This window comes from Macrobrachium nipponense, chromosome 2, assembly GCF_015104395.2.
Source record: "Macrobrachium nipponense isolate FS-2020 chromosome 2, ASM1510439v2, whole genome shotgun sequence".
Classification (NCBI taxonomy): Eukaryota; Metazoa; Arthropoda; class Malacostraca; order Decapoda; family Palaemonidae; genus Macrobrachium; species Macrobrachium nipponense.
The window spans coordinates 21,635,804-21,649,452 of NC_087201.1; the positions used below are offsets into that span (position 1 = coordinate 21,635,804).

The 13,649-nt window shown below is 36.1% G+C and overlaps 1 protein-coding gene across 4 annotated transcripts in view; it reads left to right on the forward strand.

Moving 5' to 3' along the window:
- Window positions 1-978: 978 nt before the first annotated feature.
- The window catches only part of LOC135220477 (phospholipase DDHD2-like), a 171,278-nt gene continuing 158,607 nt past the window's right edge, over window positions 979-13,649 (forward strand). The window contains exon 1 of one of the 4 annotated variants that reach the window (XM_064257607.1): window positions 979-1,314. Coding sequence is in view for 2 of the 4 variants with exons in the window: in XM_064257604.1 (XP_064113674.1) it covers window positions 12,986-13,106 (121 nt within the window). In the remaining 2 variants the exon portion in view is untranslated. Of the gene's footprint in view, window positions 1,315-1,342; window positions 1,546-12,899; window positions 13,107-13,649 lie in introns of those variants that run through there. The other 3 variants (XM_064257606.1, XM_064257604.1, XM_064257605.1) reach the window with 3 other exon arrangements.

Consider the following 13,649-nt stretch of genomic DNA (forward strand, 5'->3'; position numbering starts at 1 on the left):
GATTTCTGTGTTAGACTCTCCCATATAGATTTATCCAGTAGGTAATGACAGTAAATGGAACAAAGAGTTAATCTCCGTTTTTTTTCCACCAACTGAAATTAGAAGAACGAAGAAATGTTAGAAATAATGTATTATTGTAATATTGTTATTTGGACGCTACATATCCGTCCGCAAACTTCATCAAAACAACAGGACGCTATGTCCAGATTAGTCTAAGGGCTGCTCTATGAGCAAGAGCCCGTGTTGGCATAAGGCCAGCTTATAATCTCAAGCAACATGTCCAGATTATACACTTTGAAGAAGTCACGACGAGTGACAGAACAGCTGTGGTGTTGTATTTACTAGTAAATTAGAAGAACGAAGAAGTTTTAGAAAATTTGGTCAAACTGATAAGTTGATCAACAAAAAAAACAAAACATAGAATTCAACGAAATCTGCGTACAAGAAAAACTTTGCCCCAAAAGCATATAAGATATATATATAATATAATATATATATATATAGTAATATATATATATATATATATAATAATACTATATATAGATATATATATATATCTATATATATATATACAGTGTGTGTAAGCGAGAGACCAGTGTTGACAAGCTTAAGCCTTTAAATGACTCTCTCTCTCTTCTCTCTCTCTCTCTCTCTCTCTCTCTCGCTCTCTCTCTCTCTATCTCTTCTCTTCTCTCTCCTCCCTCTCTCTCACCTTCTTCTCTCTCTCTCTCTCTCTCTCTCTCTCTCTCTCTCTCTCTCTCAATATACCAATTACTCACTCGGAATTAGGTTCCTTTATGCAAAGTCATCTAGTAAAGTAGAGTGATACTAATCAGATAAACGACAAAGTGATAACTGAATAACTGATAGCTCCCGTTAACTGTACGGATGACGTGACGCAATCGTGAGTTTTTTTAGCCTCATCCCAGTAACTTGTTTTCCAATGAGAGTGGGGAAGTGAATGAAATTACAGCGTCTCTCATGTAGTGTAGCTCTTTGATTGATAAGTACACTGAACCCATGCTATGACGTTACCACGAGAATTATAGGTCTGGGCGTCATTGAAACTTATTCAAAGCCGATAAAGGATTATGAGTAAGAGCGTATTTTTTCTTTGCGATCATCTGACGGTGATTAATACAGTAGGTAGCCTACTCATGGGCTAGTTGATAATGACTACTACGTAGCTTCATCAGAATATTGTTCATATATGAGAGAGTCGTACTATTGATTATGTTCATAACATTTCTGCGTGAGCCTTCGTAGAGTCACCTGGAACTTGTGCGGTTGGCAGTGAAGCCACTGACATACGAGGTAAGAAGATACTATGCACAGTGGTAGGCAGTGTTGCATTAGAAGTGTGAACATTCATACGCACTGCGGGTGCCGAATACATAAGAAGATGAACGCGCCCTTCTTCGAACTTGCGGCCAGAAATTAACATTAACAATGGAAAAGTCTGGGAGCAAAACCAAAAGGAGCCGTTGGACTACAAAAAGATAGAAGTTATAGGCCTACTGGAAGTTTCACAGACAAAATGGGCAGGCAAGCACTATAAATATGGGTTATATTCAAAGAGACAAAAGTGGAAGTATATGTTACGTAAATAATTTAGCATGAAATAATTTCCTTAAATGTATAGTCAAAGAAAACAGGTTCGTCTTAAACTAGTCAGCGAGACCTTAAAATAGCTTTGAAAGGTTTCGCTCTCTTATGTCATAACACTAAGTTACCTCAACTTTGGTCATCTAATACGGACGCGGGATTACGCATACCATTACTATGTCATAATTTTGTTAGTCTTATTAAATTGCTTTAATCTTCTTTTCAATGAAAAACATACTATGCGTTTGGCTAAAAAAAAGTAAAGTTTTTTTATATCACTTAAATTCCTGATGACAACCTTGTGATCATTATTTGATGATAAATATCACAATAAATGTAAAATTTCTCCAGTCCATTCCATTTTAGGATTTAGTTATTAAATGGTTGAAAGCCAACTTGTACCGTGACCTCCGTCATTACCTACAACAAATAATTCTCTAATCTCGCTTGTGTTCATTCATTCACATTCAGAAGCTTCTTGACCATTCTGCTCAAAGTTTTTTTTTTAACAACAATGTCTTATCGTCATTGCCACTGTTTTTATATTTTTAATTAGAAAGTATGCCAGTCTTTAAAAAAAAGTGGCAGTTAGTGCAGCATAACGGAGGCCTAAAAAAAAAAATCCTAGTTATGATTTTTTCAGGTAAAAGTTCCCTTTATACTTCATGTATGTTATTATATGAAGAGTAGTGTGTTCCAGTTTATATAATGTGTGTGTGTGTGTGTGTGTGTGTGTGTTGTGACCCCACGATACAACGACCAGTTTTTGTTAACGGGATTTATTTTTCATTCATTAATCTATGTAAAGCTAGTTCTGCTGGAATGCTAATTTCATCACATACTTTGAAAAGTAAAAATTTACAGTAAAACAACGAGTTCAGACTAGCCGAAAACAAAAATGTCTACACTTTGCCGTAAGAAAATATATGTTCTCTAAAGAAGTGTATAAAAGAGATCTAGGAATGCAGAACTCCAATTGATTTATTTTAAAAAATCCCTTGATATATAGTTGCCTATATCGCTAATCATGCCACCTGTTGAACAGTAACACGTAGTATAGCCAAAGATGCAACATTTTTATTGTCTTTAAAAACTCTTATTTACAACCTCTTAACAATATTTTCTATGAATTGTTCGTGTAAAGTTAGGGTTCATGCTAGTGTACTTATTTTAGCATTATTATGAATCTGAATCATTATAATCTAGCATATATACGTGTAAGGAAGCAAAACTTTGTTAAGTATATCTTAGTTTTACCAGACCACTGAGCTGATTAACAGCTCTCCTAGGGCTGGCCCGAAGGATTAGATATTTTTACGTGGCTAGGAACCAATTGGTCACCTAGTAACGGGACCTACAGCTTATTGTAGGATCCGAACCACACTATTCCGAGAAATGAATTTCTATCACCAGATCGAACTTTGGACTACCGGATTGGCAGCCGAGCGCGAAAACCACTTGTCCAGCGAGGAACTAGTAAAACTTCGTGAAATGCAAAGCTCATACTGAAGAGCTTTAGTTGTCTGACAACAAACATTTCTTTACTTTACTTTAAATAAGTATTCTCAAAAATAAGAGAGCAGCAGGCATATAATTTTCTAAAGAAATAGAGATGTACAGTTTTCTACACCGTGCAAAACTTGCTGAACTGCGCTTCCGCACTCGTATAGTTTACCGCCATTCCAACAATCGAGTACGATAAACACGGCGCCGTCATCTCCTAGAGTATGAGTAATTCGCTAAACAAGATTATTAAATCATTAGACTCAGAGAGCGCCTCTAAATGATTTCATTGTAAATGAGAATAATTAGAGTAAAAAAAAAGCTCAAGAAGTTGAACGACGAGTTGGGAGGAGATGAAAGAAAGAATAAAAAGGCAAATAGAGAAAACACTGCAACTTGGTGCCGAAGGTTTGTTGCAATACGCTACTGTTGAACAGTCAGTTTGTCGTCCGTTTGAGATGACGGTGGCCTTATGTTGGCATGGGCACTTCCCAGAGCAGCCTGTAACGTCATATCTTTAACCATGATACCTTTACTTTTAGTATTTGGTATTCATAGTCTACTAGCAATAATACACATATACATGCAATAATTTTTTTTAAGTGAAGAAGAAATCTTGTGTTTTTCACAAAACGTCTTTTAACTAAATATTTTCGTCTTTGACTTCTTGAAGAGCTATAGGAGTCTTCTTTCAAGGTTACCGTGGACTGTCAAGCGTCATTTTCAGCCTAAATTTAGCAGACATTTCACCTGGCAATATGTAGCTTCCACCCGGAATAGCCTTGACTCATTGCCAAGACTTCTCAGCTGGGGTTTCTGTCATTTTTTTCGTGTTATGAATGACCACAGAGCTGACTTAAAAATAATGAAAATCAAATATATCAGAATGGAGTATAACTGAATCCGAAAATAATGTTTATCAGAAATAGATTTGTAAATAAACTGAGTGAATATAATTTTCTTTGGAGAAGTCAGCCCAATAAGTATACAAGTTGAATGAAACAAAAACGGAAATTATAATCATCGGCAATGCCAAGGAATATCGCGTATTAGGTACTTCTAATGTTCAGTTATTGAGATGCTACTCAAGTGAACTTATTGTGTATCTCGAAGAATATAAGAACTTGATATATTCGCAACATTAAGCATAAATTACTAATTAATATGACACGAGTATGTAAAATATATATCTACAAAGTATTGCTCGCTTCATGACTGCCAGATTACCTGCGGAAGAAATCACGCTGTAACAGCCAATGTGGAACCAGAGGAATTTATTTTTGGTGACAGAAATTCATTTCTCGATATAATGTAGTTCGGATCCCACAATAAGCCGTAGGTCCCGTTGCTAGGTAACCAATTGGTTCCTAGCTACGTAAAAATATCTAATCCTTCTGGCCAGCCCTAGGAGAGCTGTTAGTCAGCTCAGTGGTTTGGTAAAACTAAGATATACTTAACTTAACGCTGTAACAATTTAAACTCCAATAAGATCTTGCTAATATTCTTAATGTAATCAAAGATGAGAAACATCTACCAAAATCATTAGCTTACACACACACACACACACACACACACACACACACACACACAGACACACACATATATATATATATATATATATATATATATATATATATATATATATATATATATACATATATATATATATATATTATATCTATATATATATTTATATATATATATATATATATATATTGTTACGAAGTGCCAAGTATCTGGTTACCATTCATCAATTATTACCTCACCAAAAGCCAGACACCTGAACCCTCATAACAGGTACTAAACGACTGAATACTCTAAAGGCAACAGTGATCCCTTAACAACTTACCAGTATTGCAGAAAATCAGACTAAGTTCATCAAAATAGGTGTGAGGTAATCTTGTAATTAAATTAATCAAAGGGCATCACTCCATCAACAACTTTAAAAGTCTAAGTATTTCCCTGATTTCAGAAGTCTAAGTACTTCCCTGGTTCTAAGTCACTTCAAGTAAATTGAAGGAAAGCAGATCAATTACCACTCTATGTTTCTACCTAACATCAATATAATCAAATGCAGATATACTGATTAGAAATGAAATACTTATAAAAATTTAAAATACAAAAATTTATTATTAAACTCAAGATTTATAAGTGAAATTCACAATATCAGGGAAAATTACTGTTACTTGAAAACAAAGTAAGTTTAATTAATTCTTGAATCAAATTAAGTAAAATTAAATAAAAATTAATTTATCACAAAAATCAAGAAAATTGATTCAATTGAAATTCAAAAGTGTCAGGCAATAATTGAAAATTATAAATTAATTCACAAGTACTAAACAATAATAAAACTTGAAAAGAATTCTAAGTAAATGCAAATTAATTCACAAGTGTTAAATTTAATTAAATGTGCAACGACTAATTAATGAAAATAACTAAGTCAATTAAATTGTGAATGTAAACGAAAATACAGAAAAATGTGGACAGTATCAAAATAAAAAGGCACACTTCAACAAGAAAATGGAAAAATGCGCAAAATGAAACAAACACAAAACACAAAAATTTGCAATGTGTAAAAGTGTAAATCTTTTCACTCAAAACATTGTAACCATCAGTTTTTACCAAACCACTGTTCCTATCAGTTATTAGTTAACCACTATTCCTATCCGTTAATAGTTATTAGTTTTTAGATATTAGTTGCAACTAATAAAAATATAACACACTTTACCTTTTTGGTATACCAACTTCTTTCTTTGCTGCAGTCTTGTTTTACACTTTCACAAAAACCAGGCGCCGTAACAACAACAATGTTTGTTCAGATTCCACAAAAACACTATTTAACACTAAATAAATTCTAAGAAATATCAATATGAAATTCTCAAGTTATGAGTGACCAATTTACGATACGTTAATATAATCTCAAGGATGTCGAGGGAGAGAGAGAGAGAGAGAGAGAGAGAGAGAGAGAGAGAGAGAGAGAGAGATCTGAATGCCTCGAGTATCTGAGATCTAATGAAATTCTTCTCCCTTGCGGAAACTGGAAAGTGGATGACACAAAAACGTTTTTGGCACAATGCTGCCAGAAGCTTCGAAATCTTACGCAATTTTACATACAAAATGTGCAATCTGCACGTGGCTTTGACAAAGACATACACGTATGAGTTCAGTCTTTAAAAAAAAAAGACAAGTACTCTGCTCGATCGACCGAAGCAGAAGCCCTTATCTTACATGATGACAGATTCTCAAAACACAAATGAAGTCTCGAGCTCGCTTAACAAATGTGCTGACAGATTAGGAAAAACAACTCCACCTTTGAACGGACAAAGATATTCTGTCTCTTTTTACATTCTACATTATATTTATATTCTTTTACATTATGTTATGTGAAATCTGAACACACATTTAAAACATCCTATCTCTAATGTATCTAGGAATCTGAAAAATGTTGCACAATTCTACATAACATTTTATAAAGTCAAAAGAGGGAATATATGCATTTTGAAAGTAGCAATATATATATATATATATATATATATATATATATATATATATATATATATATATATATATATGTGTGTGTGTGTGTGTGTGTGTGTGTGTGTGTGTGTGTGTGTGTGTTATATATATGTGTTTCGAAATTAGAGCCCCCCACTCTACAGCATAAACTAAAATTGATATGGACAAAAAACAAAAGTAATTCAGAACAGGTATGTATTTAAGTTTCTCTCTGAGTATTTAATATTTTATGTGGCCTCCATCTCCTGTACCACAGCCTGCATTCTTGAGGGGTGTGATTTCAGCAATTTGCAAAAAAAAGCTTAGACTCAAACTCCATTTCCCTGAGCACTTCGGTCACCTCTCTTTGCAGGTCGTCGAAGCTTGGTATACCATCATAGTATACCATCATTGTGTGCACTTCAACACAATCCTTTAAGATACTACCAATGTTTTCACACACATTAAGGTCAGGGGAGTTACCTGGAAATTCACTTGACGAGAAGAAATCGATACCACTGTTTCGAAGGAGCTCCTGTGTCTGAAGAGCCTTGAAACATGGTGCCTTATCATGCAAAAATGTGACTTCTTCAACAGATAACACATTTTCAGGATCTTTGAGGAAAGGAAATACTCCATCAGTAAGCACAGTTTCTCTGAAGTACCTATTTGCCATTCCATGACTGTCCTTTTTCTTTGATGATCCACATTAACCGTTTAGCTGGTTGTGAAACAGAAAAATTACCAAACATTCAGGAAATTTCACAACTTGGCGATAGTGTACGCCATCACTGATATCATCCAACTTTGCAGCCCAAATGATGTCATTTTTATGATTTGGCTTCCTGACTGTGTAAATGAAGAATTCATCTGATGCGACAACATGGAGAAAGTCAGCTTCATCCTATTCTTTAAGAAATGAACCACAAAAGTATGCACGGTCTTCTCTCTGTTGTTGAGTGATGTTGGGCTTGTTGATAACATGAAAAAAATGGCTTGATACCAGATTTTTTCAACTCACGATATACAGCACTATAACTTCTCTTCTTTCCCCTTTTTGTTTCTAGTTCAAGCGCCAATTTACGTAAAAACTTTCTTGGTCTACTCACTGCCTCAGCTATATGATGTCTTTTGACTCCTGAGAAAGGATTTCAGGCCTTCCAAGATTCTCACTCTTTTTGCCATGACAGTCATATGGACTTTTGTTCCAATTTCTTTTAACAAAGGATTCATCTCTTTTAATGTATTTAGCTATCCAGGAACGTGAAATGAAGGATGCGCCAGCATCCCTCGCCTCTCTGAAGGTCAATCCATGTGATTTCCTCCGAGTCGTTAGCCATGGCTGTATCTAACTCCGTCACTCTGTCTGGAAATACAAGAAATGTAAAATGAAAAATAGCTCAATAGAAACTCCAGATAATTTACTTGGAGATAGGCTATAGCAGAAAACTTCATAACTTTCCATTTGTTCTGTGGAGGGGGTGGCTCTAATTTCGAAACATCAGTATATATATATAAAATATATATATAGTATATATATATATATATATATTATATATATAGATATTATAATATTATATATATATATATACATATATGTGTGTCAGCAAATACACATATAAAACCTCCAGGGGATGTCCATGATACAATGAGTAAAAATTACAAATTTATTCCAAGAAACGTTTCGCACATGAAATTCTCTGTGCATCATCAGTCTGTGAAAGAACACAGACACATTTATAAATAAAATACAATAAAAATGCAATAAACAGGAATTCACATATATTAAAAATAGTCTTAAATTTACATAAAAGAACGAAGTAAAAAACAGGTTAAAAGAGACTGCTTAGACACCAACCGTCCATTGTGAGGAGAGAAGATGAAATGAACTAAGACAAGTTAAAGTAACGACTTCAACTATGCCAGGTACAGAGTTGCTGAGGACGTATTACTGTTAAGGGAGGGAACAAGTCTCTTGATATATAAAGGCTCAAGGGAAATTAAATGGTCAAGATGTTTGACATGGTCTATTATGGAAAACTGTTCTTTTTGTACTTCAATATTGCAATGAAAGGAATGATTTCTGATGTTTGAAATTCAGGTTGTTTTAATCTCTGATCAGTGAAAAAGCTGAAGGCCAAGTGAGAGCAATATCTGACCCTTAACAGCCTTCGAGTTGACCCGATGTAAGAGCCCGGACATCCAGGCATGTAAATTTATATGTAACATTGGATCGCATAAAAGGCGGAAGGCGATCTTTATAGTTAAAAAAAAAAAAAAAAAAAAAAAAACAATTGTGCAGGGATTGCCTGATATGAGTTTAACTTTAGGGCATCGTATCTCATGTTCAATGATTCGTGTGAGGCTGGATGTAAATTTCAAGTCAGATATATAAGGGATCGTAACATAGAATAGTCTTTTAGGGACAATAAAATTAGGTATTGGTGGCTGTAAGAATTTCGTTTAAGTATTTTATTAATGGTTTTTTGAACAATTTCGAGTAGAAACGGATTAGATTTGAAGAAACCTTGGAATAAATTTGTCATTTTTACTCTTTGTATTAAGGACATCCCCTGGAGGTTATATAGATATATAATATAATATATCTATATATATATATATATATATATATATATATATATATATATATATATAGAGAGAGAGAGAGAGAGAGAGAGAGAGAGAGGAGAGAATGTGTTGCCAATTGCCTTTGGCCATCTCTTGATCTATCGCTACCCTTGAAAATGATAACGAGATTGACCATCTCGTTATATATATATATATATATATATATATATATATATATATATATATATAACGAGATGGTCAATCTCGTTATCATTTTCAAGGGTAGCGATAGATCAAGAGTGGCCAAAGGCAATTGGCAAACAAATTCTCTCTCTCTCACTATTCCTCTCTCTACTTCCTCTTTCTCTTCTCTCTCTGCTCTCTCCTCTCTCCATCCATCTTTCTCTCTCTCTCCCGATATACCTCCCTTCCATTATCTAAGGTCATCAAATCAGAGTCGGAACTTACAAAATTATGCATTTATTTAAAAGCAAAGTAAAGTATTAACAGAAAGATTAAATGAATGATTGAACTCAGATAGCCCCACTATTATCTTAGTCACAAAACTTGGCAAGTCATAATACAGTACACCATAGTAATTAAGTCAGTTCCCGTTTCTCCAGAACAATTCCACTCTTCTCCAGAACAATTCCCCTTTACCAGAAACGCCCTCTTCAGCACAGTTGCACTATCACTTATCAACAAACACTTTGTCAGAAGCCATCCTGGCTCTGCCTCCTCTCCGTAATAGTCTCCCCTTTTTGGTAACACTACATTTCATTATGTAGGGGGAAAAGGCTCGCACGTACGGATTCACACACAATGTTCACGCCCACAAACTGCTTGAGAACAGTTTCAAAGTCACCTCTACATCAAGCTCTCATAGCGACAGGACGAGGCACTGATTTGCTAAGACAGCACTCTTGATCACACCACCTCAAAAAGACATGTCAGCATTCCCAAGACTTGTCACTCGGACACTCTGTCTCCAGAGAAGTTAAATGATGAGTCTCTACATTCCAAGAAACGTCATAGCATATCACATTATATTTTATTTAAAACATATCATAGCAAATCCCCCTCTTTATGTAACACACACACATATATATATACTTGAGTCTGAAGGCACCTGGGAACTCCTATAGGAGGGCGTGGAAGCCTTAGGATCCACCAAAGACATGGACAGCTGTTTGGTGCTAGTGCTAAGCGGTGCTGCCTGAAAGGAGGCTAAATCCAAAATATGGTAATGAGCGACACCTGCCTGCAGGCCGACACATCCGAGGAAGCTGGCACTGTACAAGGGTATCTGAACATTGGCAACGATAACTTTTCACTAGTATATCTACCCTAATAGGTGGAGTATGAGGGTTCACTTGCTATACGAAGGTATGTGGTTGCCATGGGCAGTCATTAGGCAGAGGCTGCTGTCTATGGCTTTGTGTTTGTCTTCTCTTGATGCAGGAAGGATCATATCTTAAAGACGCTCATGTCTATGATAAACTCTCTGCTGGGTGAGAGCTAGATAACGAAGGCTACTTGGGGATGCCCTTTCTCTTGTAGATTGTAAAGGTCCTTCAGCATTGTGTTGGCTTGAATTTTGTTGTCTTGGCCATCCTTAGCTTCACAGATGCTGTTGGCAGTATGTTGTGAGGCTTTAGAGGTCTCCAGCAACTCATCCACCTTCTTCATGAGATCTGCCATTGACATGCTATCTACCTAAGGAAGAGTTGTTCAGATGTTGGGTAGGAGGCAGAACAGCCAACTTTCTATCAAGAGGTCGATCTTCTTTGCTTTCTCATCCACGCCAAGTTCTGGCAGTATTAAAAGGGTCTCATGTACGTTCCAAGCTGATTATACTGTTGCGTTCTCCAGTGGAGTCTTAGTAAGTCGAGGGGTCCATTGAGTGTAGGTGGCTAGAGGACGGGAAAATTTCATTATCTCTCACCCTGAGCATTGGAACAAGATGTGATCGGGAAAAACGGTGTCCGGGATCAAGTTTAGTATGTAGTCTTCCTTCTAAAGTAGTGGAAGTCATAATTTCACAGAGGCAGAATTGCATGTTTACCATTCAAAACTACAAAGATGATTTTCTTGTTGAGAATGGAAACAGACAGAGGATGATGGAGTTTGTGCTCATTTTTTCATGGGCAGACATTACATGTGGTTTACCATACAACAGTTTTATCTGACATTTCATCTTTTATTTCGCTGGGGACAAAGCTCAACTTGGTTACCATAATTAGTCCTATAACAGTTTTGTTAGTGTAGAGCATGGTGTGCTGAGTCCACTATTGCCAATAGCATTTATGTAAATACCGTGCTGGAACTGATGACGAGGTTAGTGGAGGACGAACTTAGGCTTTTAAGGCAGAACAAAACCAGAACTTGAGAGCCATTTTGATTTCGTGGCTTTTTGTAACAATAGACACATTGAGTTTGTTAATTGTTTAGGTTTTGAACAAATACCGTGCTGTGTCTACTGGGTTAGTGCTCTATACTAGCAAAACCTGAGCCCATGAGGGAGGAAAAAGCCAGAACTTAAGTGCTGTATTTAGTGTTTTAGAGGCTTCTTCTTCGGGGTAGGCCGTAATGAATCTTTCAACCACTGAGAAAAAAACTATGCTGGCCTGTCGGTTGCTCTGTGTAAAGGAAAGTGATACGCAGGAACTCGTAATAAGACACTTATTCTCAGGAAATGACCCCTTTACTTCGGCCTGGCATTGTAGACGGGAAACGGTGTCATATTCCATGACCACATCATGATTGGCGCAGGAGCTGGTGGCTGAGCCAGATTTCTGCTCTAAAACTGAAATCTTTTGAATTTTTCTACTGAGTATGAAGCACGGGCAAACGTGAGTGTGAGCTAAATTTCTGTAAGTTCGTTTCAATGAAGATTCCAACGAAGTTTTCCAGTAACCGTAAAAATAACTGCTAGCAAGGAGCATTGGTTAAATTAGTACATGACATGGTGAAAGGAATTTCGATGCCAATCATTTATGTAATTAGATATGAATATCAACACATATCTTTTCATCGCACCTGTGAAATACCACGGGATAAAGACAATCGTAGTCAAAACGTGTTAGACGTACTACGAGCTCCACCATTCATTAGACGTAAGGGCTTTCTCACATTCATCCGTTTCATATCTTTCGAAGATTCATTTCCCCAGTTTTTCATGCTGTTGTATAAAAGATGATTTGGCGAACATGTTAGCGATTTAAGGAAAAATGGCTTTCATTTTACCCTTTTAGCATAAGAGACATCGTTCGTGTATATAGTGGACTATGATGTTACAAAAGATCGTATTGTTCATAAGAGAGAATTTAAAGCATTTAGAAAAATTAACACTTTGATAGACTTCTTCCTCGTGGATGGCTATGATTTTCGCTCTTGTTAAAGATGGTAGTAATGCTGAGCTTCGCAATAATCCGGAATACTTATCAAAGAGCTCTTCATTGGGGCTTTACTTAAGCTTTCATTTTCGTGGTCGGAAGTTAGATAGCTTTTTATTTAACAACCCTCCCAATTTTATTAATTCGGCATGTTACATCCACATCAATGAGATTTGTTGAATGCATAAATCAATGCTGTTAATTGCAACGCCATTCATATCGACAATTTTCCTTAGACTATCATATTTTACAGTTTTATTTAATGGGTGGAATAAAGTGTATCAATTTTTATGATAACAAAACATGTTCCCCTTCCCTTACGATAGCGAACTTAACTTTACCACCGAAAGCTGCCCTATGCGACTCTTGTTTTGTTTATGTCTGATGACAGCTCCGTAGTGGGTACTTAGTGCAGGAAAATGAGTAACAGAACAAATACCAATCCTCTCTTGTTTCCTGCAAGCACAAACTCGCCTTTTGAAGAGATACAAGGGTCTGCAGTCCTCATCCCACCAAGCCTCAATGCACTTCAGAGCCATGGTACCTAAATATGGAGAGTTTTGCTGATACATATGTCTGCACCTAAATAAACCTTTTCTCGCCTGTGTAGAGTAGGCTATGGTAGACTAGCTTTAGTCTTTTCCATTTTTATGGAGGCTGCCTCCAGTTTCTGTTCATAAACACAATTTTATATCAAATTCTAGTTTTGTATAACTATAATCAGCTAGCCTAGTAGTAGCTATCTACCTAGCTACCTACCTAGGCTAGGTGTAAAGAGCGAGTTGAGACTGACGAGGTCAGGTTCCGCAGATGTTAACCAACTTAACCTTTCTTAGGATGCCGTGTCGTGACCTAATCAGACCTTGCCTCCTTAACCTCACTTAGGGTGCCATACATTGATCTGGCGGGGTGGTGGGTGACTGCACCCCTCCTGGACCCCTCCCCCATTAGGGTAAAATACCGCTGTGTGATCATTGATCTGAAGAAAGACCACTTTTTCACTCTATGTTTAATTGGTGAAACAATAATACAATTGAATATTTAAGCATACCATTCAAAAGATTGAAGTTTCATCAACAAAAT